Source organism: Dermacentor variabilis, chromosome 1 (genome assembly GCF_050947875.1).
Source record: "Dermacentor variabilis isolate Ectoservices chromosome 1, ASM5094787v1, whole genome shotgun sequence".
NCBI classification, from domain to species: Eukaryota; Metazoa; Arthropoda; class Arachnida; order Ixodida; family Ixodidae; genus Dermacentor; species Dermacentor variabilis.
Genome location: NC_134568.1, coordinates 139,398,230 through 139,425,574, shown reverse-complemented (window position 1 = coordinate 139,425,574; position 27,345 = coordinate 139,398,230). Strand labels below are relative to the sequence as shown.

The following is a 27,345-nucleotide window of genomic DNA, read 5'->3' as shown; positions in this document are numbered from 1 at the left end:
AGCTCCCGCCAACCTTCTTTGTGACTGCTGCAAACTAAAAGTGAACAGCTAATTTCATTTTTCTGGCAGCTTTCTCACAAAGAAGTCAGCTAGGATCAGTGAGTCCTGCTCATCTCTTGGCTGACTCATCTGCAGTTGTCAGTAGCATTGGTAGCATTCATATGCACACGAAATGAACATTATCAAAAAACGTGGGAAGCTGTGGCGACAAGGTGACCTTAATATGATATGTGAGGTTTCGGTTCATGCTCACGAAAACACTACTCTCACTGGTAGCAGCTTATGGCATCACTGGAAAATGAAATGTGAAACAGATGCTTTTATTTTTTACCTGCCTCTCTCATGAATTTAGAAGTTAAATAGCTTTCATTTGCAGGTGCCTATGTTCATAATTTTTTTTGTTACACCTGCACCTATATAAATAAGCAATCAGGGTGAAATATTTTATAGACCAAACGCCACAGGGTTCCACAATATTTGAAAGGTTCCAGCCACAGACATAGCATCTCATTTATAGTGGGCGCTTGGACTATTCCACTGAGAGTAGGGAGGGATAAAGCATAAAAAACAAGAAACATACAAATCTGGAGAGTAAATGCACCCCGTGAAACAATCAGTCAGCTCTTGGCGTTAAAAACTCAGCCCCTGTCATGAGGAAGCAAGCAAGCTTCATCAAGAAAGTGTGAACACCACGTGACCAAGACACAAGAGTTGCAAGCATGTACGACGCCATGCACACCTGTTTATCACACAATTTCAATTTCAATCAAATCTGCTCCTTGGTGGCATCTTTTGAACAGAATGTTTCCCATGTTCCTCCACACCCAGTGCACTAAATTCACAATAATAATCACAAGTGCTCTGGGCACTCCACTGAAGGAAATGTACATGAACCTCGATATTACAAAGCTATACTTACAGCAAAAAACTTCATTAAATTGCTCATTTTGTTAATTCGAGGTTTTAAAGTTCTACCAGTAAAAATTTGACAAATTCACACAATATTCCTGGTGGATAGCATCTTGTCAGTAATCACCTATAAAAAAATCACAAGAACGTCGGGCCATAATAGCGTGGTTATGAGCACCAGCGTGCACGGTGCAGATAGCGCTGAGAGCAATGCATCAGAGTGGCTCACAGCGTCCGAGATTAGCGTGTTGCATGACGTGGTGCCGTAAATCTTGGATGCTATGGCTCACCGCGCTAAGTGCCCTCAAATTAAAAATAAAAGAGCAGAAAGATAGACATCTGTCCCAAGAAAAAAAAAAAAGAGGAAATGTTGCAGTTTTGCCAAAGGGTTTCACTGTCACCACCATTGATGGCGACAGCGAAGAGACAACTGCACAAAGTAAGGTTTGTATTTTTATCACTTTCATGCATGCTGAGGCACATGAAGTAAGGTTCGTAGTTTCATCGGTGTCATGCACGCTCGGGCAGAGATCCAACTTGATGACCAAGAACGCTGTCACAACACGAGCAAACACTTCACACTGTGCCTCATAAACTTGAGATTACGCGACCATCAACAATAGACGCGCGTAAACAGAATGCACATCAAGGCACCAACCCTCTTGGCTTGGCCTTTGCACTTGCCGAAGATTACCTTCAACATACGGCATGTGGCCTGTACATAGACAGCCATGCGCAGCTACAGCAAAGGTACAGGAGAGGGGACACGCACGCTAGGGGGAGAGGGCAGGTAGGCATGCGTCACCCAACCCCACCTGCTCTAGCATGTACTTGATCACGTTACCGCACACTCACCTTTTCCCAGTGCAGCCAACCTTTGCAGCCAATTTCCCCCTAAATTGTATTCAGAATTCTCCAGATTTACCTAGATTTTTGTAAGATACACTCGCTAAGTTTGTCAATATGGTTCGGTAAAGATGTACTTTTTTAGTTATGCAAACATATAAAAAAAATTATAGTTTCAATTTATTTCCAAGCTTGTTTTATAAATTTAAATAATGAAGTTGCTGCACTCAAGCTGAAATCATGTTGCAGTGCAAGCCACACTAACCAGAGTTCTTTGTACTAACAACACAGCCTCCTGCTTGAAACTACATTCACAGAATAAGACATCAGCATGTTTATATTTACTCTATATGGAAAACAAATTTGAACAATGACAAAATGACCAGATTGACACAACCTTATTTGAACTGCAAAGAAGCTGGCACCGGACTACACCTGATTACAGAATCTGTAGCAATGTCAAAATAGTGTGTCTCTTTATGACACCAATACAAAGTATGTTCAATACATTTTTCTTGCATGCTATGGCGTACCGACATAGCAACATCACATTAGCGAGCTTACAAGTCATTTGCAGCGAAGCACGCAGATGCATGTCTAATTTTTTTTCTTTCCTCTATTCCAGGGGTTCTCAACAACGCAGTTATGAAGGCACACGGCCAGCTGCCAATGAGGTTTTATGCATGGCAATAAACACAAGAATAAAGGCTTAAGGGCACATTAGGCACGAAACGTAACGGCGTTGCTGTCACTTGCATATCACGTACGATTTCTGACGACGACTAGGAGGGCTCTGCAGCTTTGTTTCGGTTGGACGCTAGCGCCGTTCTTGCTCTTTTGCATTGCGCATTTGCAACGCTTTCTGCTCGCCGAGCTACCATACTAGAACCAGCTGAGTTGTGCTGCCCTGTGTATTTAATTTTTAATCCTCTGACAACCATGCCAGCATGCACGCTAGCAGCACCTATCTGCAAACGGCACAAATGCACATGGTTCGCCATCTTAGCCACTTGGGCGAGCGTGGAACCAAGGAAAATTTATCAGTGGCTCCCAGAACCCTGAGGAGGGCCTGCGGAACCTCTGGGTTCCGTGGAACCCACTCTGAGAACCCATGCTCTATCACAAAACTCTCCCTACATGTTACCACTGAGACTCTACAATACAAGTCTGTTGCTCTGCCTATGGATGGTAAATTTGAGTGCATAGTCAGCTACGCAGTGCCCTTATCGCCTAGTCATGCTCAGCACTAGGTATATGTGTCCACTTATGCCATCGTTTCCAGGTGCTGCTTTGTGTGACACTGTAGCATACATTTGTCTTGCTGGTTAGAGTTAAATATTTGATTCAGAGGAGAAGATATCTCCACCTAGTCATTTACTTGGCAAGAGGCGTTCACTGCACTGCAGTCCGACCACAAGGCATACTTTGCATGCTAATGCAAAAGTGATTTGGGCTGACTGAAATCAAAACATGCTGTCACATCAGCAGTTCCACGTCATGGTCATGGTGGTGTCACAGCCCAGTGGCTTCTCAAGTCTCCAGAGTTTTTCCTTGTTCCATGACATAGCACAAATTTTCCCTAGATTTGCAAAGTGGACAAAGTCTGGTTACCCTCCCTGTTTTTCCTTCCTCCCTTCCATAGATTTTGAAAATGTTTCTTAAGCAAGCCATAGAATACCTAGATCTAGGGAAATTTTCCTCAGGTCGGTAGCAGTGCCACTTCTCCACCTCCCTTGCACTGAAGGAATCATCAGTTGTCTTGTTTATCTGAGTGCTCTGAGCTGCCACATGCCCCACGGCCTCTGCAAGTTGTTACACAACAAATGGTGCAGCGGTGTTTTCTGCATACTGTGTCCAGGTGCATGCACTTCGACACGTTTCTTCTCCTTAAACTTTTCATGCAGAAGGATGCTTGCAAATAACTTTTTCCTTGGCCGACATTTTTATAGTCTCTTTGCTAGATATACCAGCCATACAGGCTCCACATACATGCTTGAAATGGCCGAAAATTTCGTTAAATTGAAATCATGTCACGAAATTACTTCATTAAATCGTGAAAACAAATACACAGTTTTTAATGGAACTAAGATAGGGGAATTCAAATAATTTATTACATCACAAATTTCGTTAAATTGAGGTTTGATTGTTAGGTGCAATGGCTGGTGGTCATGCCTCATTGGATGACAGATCATAACTTCCTTGGGGTTTAAAACTCGCATCAAAAGCATTAAAGTGAAGCAGTGATGAGTAAACAGATACCAAAAGTCAGCAGCAAAGATGACAATCAAGATGAACTGTAAGGCAATATGGCATATGGCCCACAGGAATTGTTCCTTGCATTGTTATCTGATGAGTAAAGTCATCAGCTATCAGCTTTAACATGCCACCAACCGAAACATGACCAGGCCAGTGGCAGGTTATTAAGTAAGGCTTCCTGCATAATTATATATACTTACATACACACACACACAGTTTTTTTCAGCAAGCACATTCTTTGCATTTTTGCTGAAGAACTTTTTGTTGCTTTCAGTGCACTGCTTTATATTAGGGGTGACAGAAATTGCAGGGTCAATAACCAAGAGGCCATATAGTGAAGAATTTTCCTCCTGTATTTTGCTCAGACATACAGCAGACAGAGCAAGAGCAACAAAGTATTTTTAAACAAGGAAGATAAGCTGCATTTGGTTCAATATTCTATTCTGTTTTCATCTTTGCATGAATTCTCAATGTGGATTGGTAAATTGGGCAAATGGCCATGTTTTGTTACAAGTTGGACTACTATGACCCCAAAAATTTTTAAGGCAGCCTAACAGATCAGGCCTGAAAAGTTGATTGCATGAGAAATGTGCCCTTCGATTATGACTGTATATCAGTGCATGAAACAAATCCTTTAGTGCTTGCTGCGTTGGCATAAAATCAAAATGCTGTACTAACTCACCCAATCCCTTTCTGTGTCATACCCTTTCTGGTGATCAAGGTGCCTTCCACACCTCATCCCCAGCTTGCACATGACGATGGCTACTTGCTGAGCTCAATTTCTGGGCTAGTGGCAACATGGTGGATATGGCTAGCACACTAGAGCTTCTTTCATACACAAAACCTGCTTCTACATCCTGGAGTCGTTACATGCATGAGCACAGGTCACCAGGATCTGCTCTGACTGACTTCCCTGCGATCACCCTTCACACCCTCTCATCCCTGAGACAGAAGTAATCTCCTGTGTTGTTACAATGGGAAGTTGTTCATTCCAGTGGAAAATTCAGAATTTTACTTATAACATGACTGTGTTTGGAAAAGCAATCCTTGCCACGGTGAAGCAGAGCACAACAAACAGTGTTTTTCACAGGTTAGCTTATATTTACACCCTTTGAGATAACCTGAATGCTGTAGCAATGACATTACAGAAACCAGCTTGAGAAGGAACTATGTTGCAACATGCTAGACCAAGGCATTCATGCAAGCTATTCTACTACCATTCTACATCGCCTTCGGTAAGTTTCGGTCAGAAATGCTGTTTTACACACTTTAAGTGACGTCTTTTGACTGAAAACACTTCACTGGAGACATTGTGTTGCTGACAGTGGTGCTTGCGCTCATACACAGACACCAGCAGCTGGTATTTCAAGAAACTGCACATGCCTTGGCATAGACAACTGTGCCTTGGACTGACAGGCATGGTCTTGTGAGAAGTATCAGCAACTACTGCATCTGTCTTATGAAACTGGCAAAAGCCACCCATAAGTACAGGTGTCTCATTCACTGATATGTAAAATACAAGTTTTGTGGCAATGTAACAAAAAAGACTTCTTGGGTAACTCTAACTTAACCTTCACATTATAAATGGCGACAAACAGAGGATGCATACTCCCTTTGCTGCACTTGCTACTAAGCTCAAGGTGCTCATACACCATGAGTGGCAGTGCACACCACAAAATGCACCTGTGGAAGCCAGTCTGACTTGATGACAGCACAGACAAACAGCCATGACTGTGAAGTTCCACTGTGAAGTGCTTCACACATTCTGTGTAGCCACTTTCTACTCTGTTATGCCTGCTGGCATAATGACAAAAAGCACAACCTCAATGTGTCTCACTGCACCTCCATGTTTGACTCTATCCGCACAAGGCACACTTCTTTGCCTTCCTCCATGGCACTCTTGAGGTCTCTGACAAGTGCCACCGCTCGCTCATAGTGGCCTGGGGGCAACTGCAGCATGCATGCTGCCAGTTGTTGAACGAGCAGCCCAGTTTCCGTGACTTTGCGCTTTTCGAAAGGGGAACTCTTGGCTGCAGCACAATCTTCAGCCTCTTCCTCACCATCAGCACCCACACTCCACTGCTGCTGCATCTTGGGCTCAGATGTGAAAAGGCGGCAGGCACTTTTGTAGTATTCACGTGTCCAGCGCTGAGCAGCACCTTCCTCAAAGTAAAGAGGCAGGCCAGTGCGAAGTCTCTCGAAAAAGATATGCCGGCAGGGTAGCATGTAGGATGTGGCATCCCAGCAGTTACACGAGCTGCATGTGCTCACATAGGTCTCGTCAGGTTCCACCATGGTATGAGCTGCTTGCATCTGCTGCGACACTCGCTTGAAGGCATATGGTGTAAGGAAGGCCATGTACCTGCACCCAAGATTTGTGCAGTCAAAGCATTTCCTTAGACTCTAAATGTGTAGTGGCTTCTTGTAGTGTAGTGGCAAGACACACACACACACACACACACACACACACACACACGCACGCACGCACGCACGCACACACACACACACACACACACACACACACACACACATCAAAGGCACAAAAAAAGTTGTTAGAATAAGCACAGGTGGGACTGAAAGCTCTTCAATAAAATTTCTCTATCAGCAATGCAATGTCGCCTTTTAGTACATCCAACTGAACAGCTATACAGTCAATCCTGGATATATAAAATTCGAGGGGATCCCAAAATAGTACTATACTATTTTGTATATTAGTACTATAGTACTATTAGTACTAAAATAGTACTAATAGTACTATATATATATATATATATATATATATATATATATAACTCAACATATAAAATATGCTTATCTAAACCTCATCTAAAAATTTTGCATGCCTTAGACAGTTTCCTTAGATTGACAAAAAAAAATTCTGTAGTTTTACGTGCCAAAACCACAATCTGATTACGAGGCACACCATAGTGGGGGACTTCGAAGTAATTTTGACCACCCGGGGATCTTTAATATGCACCGAATGCGCAGTAAACGGGTGCTTCTGCATTTCACCCCCATCGAAATGCAGCCGCGGCGGCTGGGATTCGATCCCACGACCTCGTGTTTAGCAGCGCAACGGTGTAGCCACTAAACAACCGTGGTGGGTCTTAGATTGTGAGAAGCATGAATTTACTGATTTGTTTCTACACGGCTGTGTTGAATGCAGAAAAGTTTACTTATTTTTTTTAGCACAAATGTTGCAAGTCCTTTGTGTTGCAGAATGGTCCAATATACTGATCGCAATGCTAACCTTAAAGCCCACATAGTTTAACCACAAGACCACAGCGCACTTCACACATGTAGAAGTGCTTGTCGTGCACTTTTATTTAGAATAAGGTAGAAATGGATGCAGTGCAGAAGCAAACTAGCCTGTACGGATATGCGCCGTGGTGTCAACAGCACAATTGCACCTCATGCTGCGAATCAAGCATGAGCATGCCCAGCTGCATGTTCGTTATTGCCATTGTCAACTGCGAGCTGACCAGGTAGACACTGTTAAGATTCTAAAGTGGCTCTTAGCTTGCAGAATATCTCAGTCTATTCTCACTCAGATAATTCAGATAATGAACAGCCGCAGTTTGCACACAATATCCATATTTGCAGTGAGTAAAACTGAGACATGAACCTTGCTCATTTTTACTTCATGGCATGTGGTGCCCTTCAGATTCAATGTCTAGTTGAACGAAATTTGCTAAAACAGTGCCATTTCTTCGGAACAGAATATTTCAAACAGCATGAGAAGTGATAGCGACCCCACATTAGGAGAAGCACACTTGCAGAGGCGTGGCCCAGCGTAGTGTTTGATATATCGAATGTTGAGGTGAACGGAGTTTGATAGACCCATCATACAGTGATTCCAAGGGGATGTTACAACCGTTCAATATAGACAATAATTCAATATGTCAAGGTTGTAATGTATTAACTAGATCCAATATCTTAGGGCACTCTTGTCTACTCTAAACATTCTTGATCAAAAAAGCTTGATAGTTTTTTCCAAGTAAACCACAAAATGTTGCAGCTAGCAGTTCTAACATACAGTGGAACCCAGTTATAACGAATCCCAACATGTGCCGTGATTAGTTCAATACTATATCCAATAGTTCAATATAGCCAAACCTGCATATAAAGAATTTTATCAAATTTTCATTAAAAGTTCAGTGTGTACAGGATTTGGTTGGTTTGCTGCACATGTTGGTGGTGCGTATGCCACTATGTGCTGCCACACTTGGGTCAGTTAGCGAGGCACAAGACGGCAGATAACATGCTCCCCCCCCCCCCCCCCAGCATATAACCTACTATCTATGCGCGTGGGTCGAGCTGCACCGAGACTGGATGACCAGATTTCGCAGATTGAATAGTATACATAATAGTCTGCAGCGCCCAAGTGAGCCATATCTGCCCAACAACCCTGCAGTCAACCCCGCCCTCTTCTGGAGAGAACCGGCTTGTTTTTCTCTTTTTCTTTGTTATTATTATTATTATATATATATTTTTCAAGTATTGCAGCTGGCTTTTATGTAACACGCATTTCGGGGAAGCCAGCTGCAGGCACATTTTGGCGGTAGTGTTAGGCGTGCGGAGTTTGATATATCAGATGTGCAGTTCGGTGTAGGGAATATATTTTGTATGCATAATTGTACTGTTCTTTTTTTCTCTATATATAACGTAATTCACTCTATCTGGGCTCATTATAACCAGGTTTGACTGTACAGTTTAAAGGCATGCTACACAAAATTGATTCAATCACATCATCTCTCTTAAAGGTTGAGACACAAGCAGTTGGAGTGCAAGTAGTGCTTGTTCTGATGACGCACCCAATCTCATAAAGCTAAAAAGAGGTATCATTCAGGTTTATCAAAAGCTGAGAGCCCATGTTGTAAGTAATGATGAAATCAAGCTATTTAGTGAGTCTTTAAAGCATCTTCAATGACCCAATGCACTGTAATATATAGATGAGTGTTGTTCTCACCCTTTCAAAGCTTTTGTGAAGCAATAGGGCTGTAACACGAAGCTAATGTGAATGTAACTTCGAATAGGAACTAACTTTGTGTCTACCTCTCAAACTATCTTAAAGCCAGCCAGTGAAGTTGGACATGGACAAAGAGTGTGAGAAAGTTTTACACACTCTACATGTATTACAAAACAATTGTTCTCCTTGCCTGACAGTCAACTCCTGGGTATCAAATTATGCCACTGTTCTTCCTTCAGGGTAGGCTTCCACTCCTGAATGATGTTCCTTTATAGGCATACAGATATTCCAAATATTAAATATGAGTGAAGGTCTTTGCTATTGGATTCGTATTTGATATGAGAATTTGCTCTTTGAAATTCTCAAATAATGATTTCTATTCTAATGAAGAACAACATTCATCTATGGGAGAAAGAGAAATGTAAATGAATACTGCTCTGAACTATTTTGCTGCAAAAGAGCCACAGCTGCCACACAGGGGCAGCAGTTACTGAGTAAACCCATGCTGCCAATGATTCTTGCACAATAACTTACAGTCATTCAACAAAGATGCCTCTTCTTTAGCCACCCTACAAATTTGTTGCCCTGATTTAGGCAAAATAATTCTTAATAAGGCCAGTGTAAATATGTTCACACCCCTTTAAAGGGGCACTGCAAAATTTTTTGAACATGGTAAGAAAACATTCACGAAATGTAAACAATGCTGCCATGAACATGCGAGCGAAATATTATTCCACAGCACACAATAGGGAGTCCACAATCTCACATAAAAGATCAGTTCATCTCTCCTGCAGGTTCTGAGATGCCCTCTATTATCCACAGTCTATGATGTCATAGGCTGTGCACCAGCCCAGAGACGCCCTCCATCGGGTGAGTGTTCATCAACATGAGCAAAAGCCTGCGCGCGCATGCTCTAACTTTCAAGCAAACAGCAAAGCAGAGCAATTTGTTTGGCATGTTGGTAAACTGACTCGGAAAGCTTATTTAGCGCCAGCAGACAAGGACAAAAGGGAGATGACACCACAATGCACTTTGTGCATTGTGGTGTCCTCTTCCTTCTGTCCTTGTCCGCTGGTGCTAAATATGCTTCCCAAGCAACGCAGTGGTTGTTACTACGTCTTCCCTGTTCTGGCACCACTTCTTTGTCGCTCTTGAGCACCTTTGTCAGATACCGAGCTTGAATAGTTGCCAAATATGAGCACCATGTAAAGAAGAAAAACTAAGAAATGAGCAATAGGCCGGACATTGCTACTGGCGCTGACCCAGCCCAGATGAAAAATTGTGTTGAGGGGTAATGGGGAAAGTAAACATTGCGTTCTTTACATTTCTGTTGTTAAGGTGAAAGCCTTAAGTGGCTCATCGGTAAAAAAATTTGTTGTCTGGTGTTATCGAAAAATTGACCATCCGGCGTTATGGCACCGAAATTGATGGTGCCACCCATGGCCATTGGTGGGAGTTGAACCTTAGACCCTTGGTGCTAATTAAGGCGCTCAAATGCATGACCTTTGGTGGAAGTCAAACCCTTGGCCTTTGGTGGGACCAAAATTCAATGGCACCAAAATTGATAGTGCCACCATTAATGGTCGAACCCACGTCCTTTGGAGTTAATTAAGGCACAATTAATTAAGGTAAAGTTAATTAAGATAAAGTTAAGTAAGGCACTTGAACCCTCAACCTTTGGTGAGAGAAAACAAGTAACAGGAAATAACAACACATTCGAATGAGAATGTCGAGTAATTCAACAAATATCTCATGAATGCACGGGCTTTTGTCTTGATCCTCTTTAGCATATACTGAAGTGACTGTCAACTTTTATAAGGTCTTTATCAAAAAATTTCGCAGGGAATATATTTCCTGAAAGACATTGCACTCACTCCAGTGTGCTCAGGTTTGAAGAAAAGGTGTTGCAAGGCCACTTTAAACCAATGTGCAGTGCTGTAGTATTACACTTGACTCCTTCAATTAACACAACACAGTATGCGCATCTGGTAACGAGCTGTTCCTTTGTTTCATTACTGTCATTTTCACAGTGCACTAGACATGATCATTTTTCAATTGTCTCTCATTTACAAGCTGTTCGGTCTATCGGACATCCATTTGTAAACGGCATTACATGGTTCAAATTATTTAAATAAGCCTTCTTCTTACCAAATTGGCTGCATGTGACCTTACCTTGCTTAAAAATGACAAAACATTTGTTAGTTGCTTTGATATTCTAAGGTTGTTTCCTTGGATCCTCTAACTCAATTAGAGTAAGAAATTTTCCAATTGGAACACAGCTAGTTTCTTTTTTACAGGAAAATCTGCTGATGCCAGCCTTGCACCGTACTCCTCTTCTTTTCCGGGCTTGTGTATTGAAAAAAATTCATGCAGAAACTTCTCTGGGAGTTGCCTAAGTATGCGTAAGCATTAGGCCACTTGCTCATCTCCACGTAATGACAGCACTGCGGCGAAACAACTGCTGCGGACAGCGGTGCAAGGTGAATTGATGGCGTGAGCAAACTACTGCAGGTGGCGACGCTAGCTGCGCTGATGACATTCCAATCATCACAAGCCATTATAGTTCCTTAGTACCTTATCCAGCTGCGTCAAACCATTATCAAGGGTGGGCCTGCCCAAAGTCATGTTGGAGCCAATTTTTGGAGCAAGTAAAATTGTGTTTTGGAACAGTTTGGAGCAGGCAAAATTGCATATTGGTGTAGCTTGGAGCAGATTAAATTTCATTTTGAAGCAATTTAGAGCAGATAAAATTTAATTTTGAAGCAGTTTGGAGCAGGCCAATCTGAATTTTGGTGGAATAATAGAATATAGAATATGGAAGCTCACTTCAAACCACGACGGAACACAGAATAAACCAACACAAGAGCTGTACTGCAACTGTTTTAAGCAACATCTTAATCTGAATTTTGAAGCAGATTACCCGGATACTGAAACTGCCTAGTGCATGCAAATTTTGGTAATAGTGCCTGTAGATTTTTAATTAGTGGTAGCAATCATAAAAAACATGCATTCTGCAATAGCGAGTCTGAAATTTCAAAAAGTAGCCCGGGACATTTTTTATAAATACATTGTTCTTTAATGTCTCGACAGCGTGGGTGAAGTGCCTGGAAATGCGCTTCACCAAAAGACTTTGCGAAGAAGCCAGAGTTACGAACTACTGTCATTTATTGAAAGCCATTTCTACATAATAGAATAGTTTCGCCTTGCCACAAGTCAATCAGAATGCAAAGCGGTAGAATCACGCATTGTAGCTAGTATAGCGTACTAGAATATGGAAGAGTGGATCAAATGGCAGCACAGCACATTCTTTCCTATAAAGCCGAAAAGATCGGTAGCACTACAATCAAACTATATATTCCTGCGCCGATGCTCATGATGATAGCGAAAAATATTCTAAATTATGCGGTCCAATCAATGCGGTAACAACTTCTGGGTCACCATAAGTCATCGCAGGCCCAGAGAGCCGCAATCGACCCTGGGCAGCTATAACATAAAACTATTCCAATCTGTATTTGCTCCAAATCCTCCATTAGCTCTTCGTGATAGGTCAGAATGGCTCAGGCCTTGCACACATGGGCACAAAAACAGATTGGAATATTTTTATGGCATACCGGCCTAGGGGACAGAGACACACACCCACTGAACCAACCTGCTGCAGCACACGCCTCCCCTATATCGCTTCTCTCTTTCCCATTTTTTTTTAGTTTGCTCGCAGTCTCCTCGGCCTACTTTTCGATGTTTTGCACCTCAGCTAGGGAGTGCCGCGCCACTAGGCCAATTTAACCATATTCTGTACACTCTAAATACAGCTGTTCTGGCCATTCCGACAGCAGACACGACAGCTGGGAGTGACCGTGCTTGCGCCGACCACTTGCCGGAAGCGCCAAGAAGTTCAGTGTTATAAGCGTGAAAATTCCGAGGAACTGTGTGGGAGGTGCTATCGTGCGGTGTGCAGAATGTGAATGGCTGCACTCTTTTTCGAAGAACGAATCCACTCGCTGTTCACGGCTACTGCCGTGGCACACATGCCGAAGCCGTTCTGGCGCAGTGTGGTGCAATTTCGGTCAATTTTCTGTGTTTGGTGCAGTTTGGTGTAGGAATTTGCATTTGTATGAAATGGTGCAATTGGTGCAAGAGTCCCACCCCTGCATTATCAACTGTGGTCAACTGCAGTTCGGTGACGGATGCTTATGGCGCGGCCGTGCGGGCCCTATCGTGAAAGCTATCTGTGATGGGGACAGAATATGCCAAGTGCCAATAGCTTCATGTGCACTGTGCTCTTGCTGCTTAGTTTGCGTTAAAGCGATTAGCAGCATGAAGGTCAATTCGCTTGCTGCTGTGGGCCCTATTTTGAAAGCGATCGTCTCACGTGACGGATAGATGGGTTTCTTCGTTGGGTAGGCATAGAAATGCTTATGCATTAAAATTTTGCAGGGTGCACAGAGCCAATGTGCTTTCTACACCATGATCAAGCTAGTCTCCTGTGTCCACCAATACAACGTAAGGCACAACACAGTGGGCCAGGCAATGAAAAACTCAATTTAATTTTACAAGATAAAGCATGCCTAAAGTCGACATGTAAATTGTACCATGCAAAATTCGTGGGAAAAAATTCGCCTCGCTTGTGCCCAATTTATACAAGAGGAAAGAACATGTTTCTGCAAGCAAGTCAGAACATGCATGTCACAGTCGAAGGAACTGCATTTTTCTTTTTTCAGACCACAAAATTCAGATTTTTTACAACTATGTAAATATGGGATACTGGAAGTAACTGAAGAATGAAAGACATTCTTTCTGCACTGATTCCACAAAAATAAGGTAGTGCAATAAAACTTCCTGAAATGATAAACAATTTCAAACCAATAAACATCACCAAATTAAAAAAAAAAGGTAACAATCAAGTAATATTTCCCTCTTTAAGCACTGACTTCACCATATTTGCACAGTGCGAAACTTGAAAGTTGCGTTTTTTCATTATTGGGTTCAAAAGTCAATGGTATAATGCAAGTGATGCTTCAAAGAGCTTTACTACCTGTAGTGCCTCAATAGCATAGGGTGCACCGCAATGCTGTTCCATACAACAGATGCCACAGTTCAGTTCAACAAATGTAGGAGAACGGCAACATATGCCCTGTCAGGGTGTCTACCAATTGACGTTTCCATTTTCCCTGAGTTTTCCAGGTTTTCCCTGAGCACCTTTGCAAAATTCCCTGAATGAGCCAGAACTTTGTTTTACGTCAAGACAGGCTGACACCATGTTGCCAGATGCTGTCACTCTCTAGTAAGCATGTTGAAAAAAAAATGACTTAATCCAGTTTGAATAGTAGGGAGTAATATCTATTTTATTTAAAAAGAAAACAGAAGGAAGGTGTTAGTAAAATTCACAGCGAAAAAAATGGTAAAACCCATTCCAAATCGAGTCGAACATTTTCAAGTACGAATGAAAAGGAGATGCATACATAATTATTTTTGAATATGAGCTATTTATATCAACTGATAGCAAGGATTTAAGGTGTGAGCCCTGAACTTTGTCACAACTAAGATTCTCTCTCAGCAGCTGGAAAGTCAACCTCAACTGTCCTGACATACTCTTAGCCACTACACAACATCTCAGTGTTGGGTTTCATTGCTTTAAAGAGTTTATTTTTGTTTGGATGTGGGACACCTGCACCTTGGCATCAGCCAACACTTTTTTTGATCGCAAGCTCCTTCAAAGAGGTGGCAACACGCTTGTTTTCCCGTTAATTCCTCGGTGCGTCGGTCCTTTCTGTTCTCATCCTCCTTCTGCCAGGCGTTCAGCCCATGGATAATTTGAAGCATCGCCTTGGTCAGTTCTACAGACAACGTCCGATTTTTCGGACTCCCTAGGGGCCGAAAAAACATCCGAAAAATCGGGCACCCAGAAAGAAATGAATGCATGTCTTTACCTGCCCTTAAGGGCTAAAATTGCCACAGGCGCACCCGAAAGAGCTCTTAAGGCCTGCCAGTACGCTCATTAGGCATATAGGTGGTCGTACTGTGACAGGAGATGGGGTGCACGCGGGTATAATTAAGGAATACATACTGTGTCCCTTGACAATTGCCCCTTCCCACACTTGTTATCCTTCACCGCGTAACATTTCTGTACTAAGGCAAAGCCAACTTTCGGAGACGCATTACGCAACGCGCTGTGCTCTGCGAGCTTCGAAGCCAATCACGAGGATTACGAAGGCGGGGTCGGTGCCATTGCTGACAACGGCGAATTCTTTCAATGAAGAACACAGCACCGCAGGACAAGAAGCTTAATAGCGAACGTAGAAGCAGCTAGGCCTAACGTTGCCGCGGTGATGGCTACGGCTGCCAGTGGATCTGCGTGCGAGAGTGCCGGTTCGAGGCGGCGAGACAATCAAAATGGAGGCGGTGGTGGCTTTGATTAATGCGATTTCAGAAATGTAGTCAGGGCAATATACATTGACTATATGGAGTACGTGGTGGTGCCGCAAAGCCGTGCGAATTATCGGGCATGTCTGAAAAATCGGGCGTCCGGAAAATCGGTCGTTAACTACTCTGGCAATACCTCGTGCCGATGACACAGCGTCAATGACAATTCGTTGCGATTCCTGTTACTGGAACCAGCATTAACACGACTTTCGTTCCCTTTCAATAAGGTTACAGCTAATTTTCCCTGATAGAAGCACACATTCCCCGAGTTTTCCCTTAGTATTTCCAGACTATTCAAATTCCCTGAGAATTCCCGGTTTTCCCGGTTGGTAGACACCCTGCCCGTCAACAGGGCATCACCTGCCACATGCTATTGCTACCTGAGGCAGGCAGCTACAGCAAGTGCTGCTATATTGCCGAAATTGTTTGTTATTTATCAATCTCAATTGTACTGTGAAGCTGGCTCAACGTGGTTACCCTAAGACAAAAATTGCAGTGAACGATCAGAAACCATAAAATAATTCAAGATGATCACAAATGCACAATACAAAATGCTTACAAGCAGCTTAACGAGAGCAGAGAATTTCATTGGATGAGCGCTCGGAATTGCGCCAAAAGTATTCTCGTGATAGCTCGCACCATTCTCAGCAGCATTATCAAAGCTAGAGTGAACCCTTACGAGAACACTTTTGGAGCACTTCCAATTGCCATTCTGCAAATGAATGTTTGTCCATTGAAAAGCACCACAAGTCCACATTTAAAATGGTTTCCACAGCGTACTTGCGCTCATCCTCTGTCATGTTGGGTGGTGCTGCAATCTTGAGGATAGTTTGCATGGCTCGCTGGTCACGCTCAATCCGCAGGCGTGTTGCAAAGCATTTGAGTGCGTGAAATAGCTGGTCCAGAACTTCATGCTTGCCCACAATGTGGGCCACCTTTGTGGTTGGCAGGAGCATGTAAATAATGAGTGGCAGTTAGTTTACATGTGAAGGATTAGAAACTCCAGCAGCAAATAGGCTTAGAAGCCTTTTTTTTTTTTAAACAAAGAAAACTTGACGAGAAAAGAAAAAGCCTCTTGAAGCAGGCAGCTAAATTTTTAAGCAGAATAAGTGGAGTGGCACATGGGTCAACTCTTAAGAAATTGGTTATCAACGCACGATCCCCATCCTCCTACCTATTGAATTGAATTGAATTCTGGGGCTTTACATGCTAAAACCACGATTATGAGGCAAACAGTAGTGGGGGACTCCGGATTAATTTTGAGCCCCAGGGGATCTTTAACGTGCCCCCAATGCACGGAACACGAGCATTTTTGCACTTCGCCCCCATCAAAATGCGCCTGCGGTGGCCGGGATTTGCTACCAAGACCTCATGCTTAGCAGCACAACACCATAGCCACTAAGCCAATGTGACAGGTTCCCCCCATTTTCTCACAAAGCAATTCTTGTAAGCTCATTTCAAAGAAACATTTTATGGACTGAATTTCTTTGCGTTCTTCATAAACAAGATGTGCAACCATGTGCAACATTCAATGCCCACGTGACTTATGGCAATATACTAGCTGCACCAGTGTTTGCTTTCTCCATGTGCACTTGGTAGACCCTTTTCATCTCCTTACCATATGCAGTGACTCTATATACTCTCACATCACCAACTTATATTTTTCCCAAACCCTTTAGCCAAGTATTCCATTTCCCCACTCATGCAGTCCCTACGCTTTCCGTTCCCTTTGTTTCCTCTTCTGTCTTCCACAGGCATTATATGTTCAAATTGTTCATATCTGTCTAAACTCCAGGTCTCCATTGGTTTTCGTCACATACCAAAACGCAGATCAGCAATGATCATCAGCACTGGTGTTCTTCACTGTTCATTACCAAAATGCCACTACATCAGACAAAAAAGCACTTTGTGGGTCTCAGCACCCTTGAAACGAAGCACCACAAGCTGGCTTAGGTGATACTAAAGTCTCATGTATATGCCCAATGAAGTGACAGTAACATGTGCAAGTGCAAATTTGCTCTTATTGTAAACACCACCAAGGTTGACAAAAATGAGTGTGTGCCTACAAGTAGTTCAAACACACATCTAGCCTATGTTTGAACTGCTGTGCTGAATCATCTGCCTATAGGAATGACAACTGAAGGTCAGAGTGCAGGCAACCAGTACTCTAGCCTCTTTGTCTCTACTCTGCCCACAGAGACTTTGCTTTGCATAGAAAACTTGTTACATTTAAAGGACGCATGGTGCCAGCTGCACCACACATTGCGCTTGCACACAAACATACATGGAATTATCAGCAAGAGAACTGATGCGCACTTGAATTGACATGTTCTTAAATGTGGTTCTGCATAGCCTGGTAGGAACCATGGCTGTTGGTTTGAATTATCAAAAACTTTGACTCAATCAAGTTTAAGCTACTGAGCTTTAATTGTCCTTCCATAAATAAAGTTAGTGCTTGTTATGCATCTCTCCAGCACACTTGTAAAGCTCACCTTCTGGTTGACTGATTCGAGACGGTTGTTTGTGCGATTTCCCAATGTGGGAACTTCCTGTAGACCTTGCACCCATTGGGACCGGATCTCATGCCAGTGGGCAATAAAGTGTGCCAGCACACTGGCAGAGCAAGCCTGCTCCAGTTTCTGGAAAAGCTCGTTATAGGCATCATCGTCCCTAGCATGGCACATGCGCTGCAGGATCTCCATCATACTGGCTTTCTCCTCTCGGCTTAGAGCCATCTTCTCAGCTGTCATCTGGCGCTTAAAGGCACGCAGCACCTGCAGCAGGCAAAGTTATCAGTGCACCATTAGTACACTGCCCCCTAGAGTACACTGAGCATGCATGTACTAGAAGATGTCACAGCACCAGCAACTTCAATGCTCTGCAGCAGAGAACTCTGCAAAAACCCTCAGACTGTGGCCCAGTCAAACAGTCCAAAATTTCAAACACCAGGTTTTTTAACATGTGCCTAAAGCATAGTACACAAGTGTTTGTCTTCTGCACACAACAGAAAGCGGCTGTAGCAGCAAGGAATTGAATCAACCACCTCATGCTTAGCAGCACAATGCTATAGCCTCTGAGATATTGCAGCAGGTCGGAAGCATCTCTATTTTATAGCAGTAATTTTTGCTTCTTCATGATATTCAAAATAAAGCAACTGGAAACATAGTTGAGCAAGAAAGAACACATCACTGATGGAAACCAAATCTAGAAGTTCTACATGTCACGAGTGGTTGGTGCATCAATTAAGCTACGAATAGGGTTCTTTATTTTTCAAATTAATTTGATAAAAAAAACACTTGCCAGTAAAGAAATTGACAATTCTAATTTATATTAAGAACACCAAATTTCAAGGCCCTCATATGTGATCACATGACTGTGCTGTGATGACTTTTGTGGAAAAAGTGTGAGAAGGTGAAGGCGTTCGTCGTGGTAAACTCTGCACAACCTGCGTGTCAAACCTGACATTCCTGATGAAACATTCAAGCAACCTGTTCTCAATAATTAAGGAACTATAAGCTGAGTCTACTCTTTTACACGATGTGTACCATCTCCTTGCAGTGCGCCTGCAGGTTTCTTTACATCAATAGAATAATGCGTCTATGGCAACCTCTGTATGGATGTCAAGTGCATGCTTGACACTGTAGACAAGTGGTATAAAGTCATTAACAGCTTCTGAGAGTACTACACTGCTGTTACAGAAAAGGAGGGCCATGTCGTGCACCGAAACAATGCCCTCGACTTGCAATACACAAGGGATTCATTCGGATACCATGCTTGTCCCTTGTCTAATACCGGAAACACGACAACAGAAGACAAAAAGGAAGCTTGCATTTCTGATTATGTATGTAAAGAACAGCACTAGCAAGAAATAAAGAAGAAATGAAGTCCCACAAACAGTAAAACACTTAAGGCAACATGACTGACAACTGCTCCTGTCAGAAAAAACTGGGACATTCATCATAATTGATGGTGAAGATGCCAGACAAAAAGTTGAAAGAGCAATGAAGAAAAATTTTCAGGTGCACCACACACATGAAAACACTCGTAGAAAAAAAAAAAAGAGGAGGAGGGGGGGGGAGCTGTTCAACAGTGTGAAAAAGTCAAGTTGAAAAAATTGTCCAAGGAAATTAAAGCTGCCACAGAGCCAACACTAAACTTATATTTCTCAGTGAAGACCCAAAAGGAAAGGAAACCCTTTTCGTGTGATTGTTGAAGATGGAACACTTGGAAACGTAACTTGGAAACGTTTCTGTCACGACGACTTTGCCTGCTCCCTTTGGACAACCCATTCCAAATACGCAATTCGCAAGTTGCCGACTTATTCAGATGAACATAACCAGCTAAGTGTCTTTTCATAAATGGTTAAAATGCTTTCTACAATGTTCCACATAGGGTGTCCTAAACCGATATTCTTAGGATGTGCCTGAACCTGAAGTGAACGTGAACAAAAAGAATGGTTACCGTTTCGGTACAAAACGGGTCAGGTGTATAGGGTGCCAAACGGGTGTGCAATACATCATCGATTCCTCAAAATAATTACATACAAGTCGGCACACTCCACGACATTGTTATGACTCGAGTCACGTTACGCGCGAGAATGGGGATAGACGATAGGTACATGCTGGTAACTATATGGCCACCTCGGCAGAGATGCTTGCACTTGTGAACTCAGCTGTGCCTGTTTCGTTGAAGCACTGCTTAAGGGGCACTGCAGAATTACCATTTCTGTTAACGCTCGCACTTCAGCCATAAGGTCAGCTCACTACTGTTAGCAGATAACCCATAAAACACACACATCAGGATACAAGAAGTGCTAAGAAAAGACGGTGCCCTCTAGAAGAGAATATGGGAAAGCGAACTACAGTTGAATCTTGTTAATTCGAATGTTTGGTTTATTCGAACTGACGATGTGGTCCCGTCAAAGTTATGTGTACTCCAATGGACCAAAATGCCCAGTAATTCAAGCGCGCAAGCATTTGCGATGGCTGATTCGAACATACTGCACTCTGACAATGCTCTCAGCAGCGTGCCAAATCTTGCGGCGGCGCCTCCGATCAGCATTCCTCCGACTCTGCCATAGAGCAAGAGCTTAAGAAAGACCCCTCAATGCTGCGTGCGGGAAAAAAAAAGAAAAGAGAAAAATTGTGGCAGAAATTTGTGCGCAGGTGTGTGCAGGCACACATCATCAATTACTTTTCTTAGTGACGGGTGTCCTGTACAGTCAACGCCCAATTTTCCGAACCCCCAATTTTCGGACATGCCTCATAATTCGTATGGCTTCGCAGCACCACCATGTACCCCATCGTACATGGTGGTCCAGTCAATGTATAAGAACGTCGAAAATTTCGGACACAAAAAACCTTCGCCGTCCGATTTTGCAGACTTTTTGCCATGACCGCAGGGCCGAAATGGCATAATCGAAGCCACCACCACTGACACATTAATTCACCGCATCGAGCCGGCGCTCTCGCACCTAGATCCACTAGCAGCCGTAAACACACCACAGCAACTTCGGCCTAGCTACTTCGACCTTCGCTACCAAGCTTTCTTGCTGTTTGGTGCCGTGTTTTTGATTGAAACAATTTGCCGTTGTTAGCAATGGCGCTGACTCCACCTTTGTAATCGTCACCAATGGCTTCAGAGCGCGGAAAGCATGGCGTGTTGCATAATAACGGTTCCCGAATGTCAGCTTCGCCCCAGTACAGGAGTGTTAACGCGGTGAAGCATACCAAAAGCTAGAAGGGGCAATAGTCACAGGGCGTTTCCGTTAATTATACATGCGAGCACCTGCAGTCTCCTGTCACAGTATGAGCACCGCTACGCCTAATAAGCCCTTGGGGCAGTAAAAGACATGCATTCATCTTTCGGACCGCCCAATTTTTCGGACGTTTTCATGGCACCTAAGGAGTCCGAAAAATCGGACCATGACTGTAATTTATAAATATGTGTGAATAAATCTTCTGGAACTTCCCGCTTGTGTGCTAGCTCACTGCACATGCGCCACTGCAGATAAGTCCTCCATTCAATTAGCTTCCTTCAATTCGAACAAATTTCCGGGCCTCTTAAAGTTCCTATTATAGAGATTCGACTGTAGTTCATCAGCACAGCTTCTTGTAAGGATAATATTGCAGTCGCTAATTAATGCTGTCACCTTCTCAATGCATGGTAACAATGGCAACAGCACAGGAAATGAGCTTTTGTTACGTGCCATGGTACAACGCACCTTTGGCACCTCCAAGCAGAGTACAATGCTCTTCGATTTCTGCAAATCATTCCTTGGGAACAATATGTTTGATTTGGATATTTTATCAACGCTTAGTCAGCGCAAGACTATGTACCAGATGCAGCTGCATAAGAAATATTCTTGTGGTGTTCAGCACAAACTGTCTTTATGTTTCAGAAGCAGCAATGGCCTCACATACTTTTATTTAAGCAAAAAGAGCCAAAAACTGAGCGGAATGACACTTTCTGGCTTTTTTGTATCTGCAGATTAGAAGTTCAGAGTTGTAATATATGTAATATTGATATTTATGTAATATTTCACCAATCTCACCATCTTTGGATTTCTTCAAAACAATATGCAGTGCTGTAGTATTGCCTTTTGCTAATGAGCACTATACACTCTACTATACTCAATTGGAATGGCTGATAGCCCTATGTGTGATGTTTGCGGATGCAAAGAGAACATTGACCACTCATTGTGCCATTGTCCTCAATTTCAAACACAAAGACAATCTTTGTCCAACGCATTCAGTAAATTCGATGATCGTCCTCTGAGTGAACAGACATTACTAGAGCACCGTCCCCACCGATCATCGGCTCAGAAGGCAGTGAAGGAACTTTTGTGCTTTCTCAGAATGTCTGGTTTGCGAGAGTGGCTTTAACTCAAGTACTGTCAGTACACGTATCTGCACCTTCTCTCTCCCTTCTCTCTCTTCCCCTTCTCTCTTCCCCCAGCATAGGGTAGCCAACCAGACCCTTGACTGGTTAACATCCCTGCCTTCCTATATTCCTCTCTTTCCCTCTCTTGGGACAATGTCATCACCAAATGTGATTGTACTGAGTCATAGTGAACATGTATAACATAATGTAAACAAGCCTTTTGCTGCTGAACAAGCTCTGCGTAATGTTTCATTTCACTTTTTTGAAATTGGAAATAGTCTATATTCTACTCGATATTAGACAGTCGTTTTTCTGAAATACTCATATTAGGTTAGATTAGAAAATTTGGATATTCAAACACCCTTATAAGCTTCTACTCTTTTTCTCTGTACTCAGTAGGGATGACAATAAAAAGAAAAGCAGGAAAGAGGGAGGATGCGTCGAGGCACTGCACCATGTGCGAAACACTCTTGAAACAACACAGCCAAAGATAACCTTTTTTTTTTGTATTGCTGCTGTAGTTGTACGGCATTAAACTTCATTAATATGCATGTAAAAAACTGAATTTTTTCTTTTCTTCCACCTCCTGACAAAGCCTGTGCATGCGCTATGTGGACAAGTTGATAGAACACTGCAGCATTTCGCCATAGGGCAGGATAAATTTTACTGTCCTGAACCGGCTCACTATGCAAACTATTATAAATGTCTATTTCTCCGAACCGAAACTAAACCGGAATGAAACTGGAGCACACTAAACCTGAACCTGAACCGGTATTTTTTTCAACTGGTACCCTGGTTCCACAAGGAGCAGCCTTACAAGCAGTTGAGAAATGTATCGACCCATACAGGTCAGCAATGTTCCAGAATCAGTATAGACAGAGGCTAGATTCCTTTTATAATCTCTTAAGATTATAGTACCTTGAATCCCTGTTCGTTATGTTCTAAGGATCAGTGTTTTTGCAGAAAGCTGGGATATGCATAGGGTCAAGTTCAGCTTCAGCTTTGTGCAACATATTTCTATGTTGGACAGGATCTTGCATGGTGAAGTTTGTTATCAAGCCTTGGAGCTGTTGGATGTTCTTGTTATGTAGATTATTTTCAAATTTGCATTCTACAGTCAAATCTTGATAATTCGAACTCGAAGGGGGCCCAAAAATTTATTTGAATTAAAAGAAGTTCGAATGAAAAGGATGACTTGTTCTTGAATTACTCATGCACCATAGCACGATGCATGAACAGTGCAAGTCGTGAACTATCACGGCGCGCAAGCACACAGTGAGCGAGGACCACGAAACTGTCCGCGCCGGCCAACACTCGCTTCCCCCAATAACGGCAGAAAACAAAACTTCAGGGAGCGGGCTAAGCTGGTGCCGGGCCGGTGCGGAGGTGGGCACGCGCGGAGGCGCATGCCCACCTCCGCACCGCTAACACCGATAACAAAACACCGATAACAAAATTCACAGCTTCGCTCGAAAGGCGAAGCATTGATTGGGATAGCAAATTAGTGAACAGCTATAGGAAGCAAGGACAGTGGTTTTATTGGCCGTATAATCTTGTAAACATAGGCACACTAATAAATTAACAAGCATGGTGTCACGCGCACACAAGCAAACATGAACACATCTCACTCGATAACCGTGGAAACTCGCTGTCAAAACGCTTGCATGAGGAAATGCGGCAGCAGCAGCGAGTGAAGTGACGTTTCTGCTGTTTATCACTTCAATGAAAAGTGAGCGTCGAAAACACACAGCACACACAAAGCTATGAGCCACTAATGCACCTAGACTCGGCCCACAACGCAAACCGCTCTCAAGACACGGCTGCACGACCACACAGCCAGAGTAGAACGCCGCTCCCTCTTTCTCACCTCCCCTCCGCCCGAGCCTCGCACACGATGGAAGATGGTGTGCTTCCTCCCCACTCTATTTCTTTCGCTCTGGCGATATTGAGCCATGATCATCGGCTCCCCTCGCACATTTTCACTCGCACATACAGTGCAGGGTGCGCGACAACGGTGTTAGCAAGCTTGGAGTTTATACGGAACCTCGCGTGCGGCATTGAGGGGTCCCTCCTAAGCTTCTCCTCGATGGCGGGGTCAGAGCAATGCTGGTCGGGGGCACCACCGTATGATTTGGCGCGCTGCTGAGAGCACTGTTGGAGTGCGGTATGTTTGAATTAACCGTCGCCAATGCTTGTGCGTTTGAATCACCGGGCGTTTTCACCCATTGGAATACACATAACTTTGACAGGACCACAGCGTCACTTTGAATAAACCAGAAGTTCAAATTAAGCATGTTCGAATTAACGAGACTCAACTGTATATGGCAGGTTTTCAGAACTGACTGAAATAGAAAGTTTAGAAATGTTTTCATGCACACACCAAGGCCTGGGGTTTACGTTAGAAATGCCAGATAACAAGTGCGAAGTCCAGTTTTAGTACGTGGAGTTGATATTCAGTGCAACAAAAATTTTGGAAGTACAGAAGAAGGAGTGAAAAATGCTTCTAAGCACTTGAAAGGCCATTCTAAGTTGGTAAAAGGTGCACTTTCCATCTTGAACATTAACCAAGCTATCAGAAAATCATGTGACGACATGGTCAAGGATAAGTCTACAGTGGTAGGTAATGAAGGTAAGAAACAGTAGTTATCCAGCCCCCTTCATAACATCTATAGCTGAAAAAGTCTTGAGTGACTTGGGTAACAGAAAGACAAAGTATGCAGCTCATAACAGGAAGCATACATTATAGTAAAGAATAATTCAAGAAACCATGTGCTTCTCCCAGTACCACCCCTTTGGTGGTACTGGGAGAAGCAGCTTTTAAACCTTTGAGGGTTGATTTTTTTCGCCATATGCAACCGCCCAGGGTCAATTTTTTTTAATGCAGATTCCAATTCTTCTTAGGAACTTATTTCGAAAAAAATTTACCGCAATTTTTTTAGGGTGACCGTAAAAAAATATTTTGCGTCAGTATATATGTACTCTTCATTCATGAATACCAACAATAAAAAAAGGTAATAAACTTATAATTAAAAATTTGATGCATTGTTATACACATAGTTCAAGGCCTTGAAAATGCGCATACGAGAATATTTTGCAAGACTCAAACATTCCTGCTCTTACAGTAATGTGTACATCCATAGCGTAATCGAACTGCATAGGTGCGCGCACTCAAGAAAACTGTGTGGTTGTGCGCCCGTCAAAAAAGCAAAACTTGTGACAAACTTCCGCTAATCTTCATCTTATCGCTAACCAGAGGCAATTAGTTTTCGCGTGTGTCAAAAAAAAAAAAAAAAAGCATTGGCATCCTTCCTATGCGCACCCCTGTGAGCACTAAACGAGCGAGAAACAAGCAGTCGCCCTTTGAACAATTAGTAACGAGATAGCCATCAGTTTTGCAAGTGCAAGAAGCCGAAACCGCCTGCATAACAAAATCAAAACTGCCGCCCACCCGCGCACGCGCCAATGCGTGAGCGGTAGTATATAGACGCGCGGGAGCGAACTAGCTCTAAAACAAACCATGCAACGAAAACCGAGAGAGGGAGGTGCGCGATAAAAATTCCCTGTATATTCCCACATAGTGGTAGCATATGACAGAAAAGAAAAAGTTAGGAAATTGGCGCGCTTTTTAAACATACAGACGGCACCGTAAATATACAGCATCGGCCATTTTTGGACTTGTTTGCAGTGACTTAGATTTACGTCATTGACCCTCAAAGGGTTTAACATTTTGTCCCTTTAGTCTATTGTTTTTTATTTGCTCTCGATGACCCTTTCTTGTCTTAATATATTTAGTGTGCCTGCGAGCAATGAACAGTTGAGTCTTTGCACACCTGTTTGTGTGTGCCCTTTTGATTGCCTTTTGTACAAAATGCCAGCACAGTAAATGAAATGATGTTGCACCAACTAGCCCCACTTCAAACCCTCCTGGGCAACCCTCGATTTCAGCACCCAAAGTGTTCCTAGGAGCAGCCTGCAATGAAAGCCCATGAACTGAGCAATCACTGATATGATAATGCTCTTTCATACATAAGCTTCTTTATCATTTTAAGCTGACATGGTAAAATGCAAGTAACCTCAAGTAAGGCAGATTGAAAAAACAGACTACCAGACTACTAAAGACAAGAAAGAGCCCAACACATTGAACTTTGGGGATGAAGGAGTATTCCTTTCATAGGTTATTCAGCACTTGTGTTATGGCATGAGCTGCCTGCTGTTGATTATCACCAGGGGGTGCAAAATTGCTGAAAGTGGCATGACCTGTTATGAAATTTCACGAGCACTGAAAGTGTGGCCATGTTGGTCGGACAAACGTGGGAGTGTTTAATCACAGTGCCAGACGGGAACAAGCAAGTTGACACACACAAGTGCTCACACACAAGAGCTTGATGTGTGTACACTTGCTTCCCCCTGTCGGCTGTATGCCAGGAAACTGAGTGACTAACCTGGTACATGCAGATGACTTCGGTAGCATTTGGGAACATGTCGCGAAGCAGTCCCCGCTCAACCATTTCACGGTCAGTCATGACTGTCTGTGTCCGGTCAATTGCATCAGCACCCACGTGCAGCACGAAACGCTCCAACACCAGCCGAATGGTGATATCATCTGAGGCAGCACACAAAGCAAAACCCACCACCTCAGTTTCCCCATTGGAGTCCTCTACAGCCAGGATTAGCATTGGACCTTTGCCCTGAGTCTTGTACACAGCATCCACAAAGACAACCTGCAGAGTAATTGAAAGGTCAAAGTTAGAGCCATTTGACACATGCAACATTTAAGCTAAATGTCAGGGTTATGCAGCTGCAGTTAAAGCTAGAAATGCTCATTTTGTAGCAGACATTAAGAGTAGTACAATAGTAACAACAAACAGCAGTGCAAGGCATGCTACACGACCACCAGCATGTCTTGTGCTACAGGCTATGCAATACAGTCGAACCCACTCACAACAATACCGGTTTTATCAATATATCAGTTATAACAATAAAAAGCTGCTGCACCATCAACCTTTGTATGTTTTCTATGAGGAAATAAACCACTTAAGCAATGCCCCTATGGCGCATTATTG

At 43.1% G+C, this 27,345-nt stretch overlaps 1 protein-coding gene across 1 annotated transcript in view; it reads right to left on the bottom strand.

Annotated features, from left to right (window-relative positions):
• Positions 1–299: 299 nt before the first annotated feature.
• Positions 300–27,345, bottom strand: part of LOC142585346 (uncharacterized) — a 57,697-nt gene continuing 30,651 nt past the window's right edge. The window contains exons 6-9 of the mRNA XM_075696055.1: positions 26,725–27,003; positions 17,893–18,174; positions 16,181–16,335; positions 300–6,373 (exon numbers count right to left, since the gene is read on the bottom strand). Of these exons, the coding sequence (XP_075552170.1) occupies positions 5,845–6,373; positions 16,181–16,335; positions 17,893–18,174; positions 26,725–27,003 (1,245 nt within the window). The 3' untranslated portion in view covers positions 300–5,844. The remainder of the gene's footprint in view (positions 6,374–16,180; positions 16,336–17,892; positions 18,175–26,724; positions 27,004–27,345) is intronic.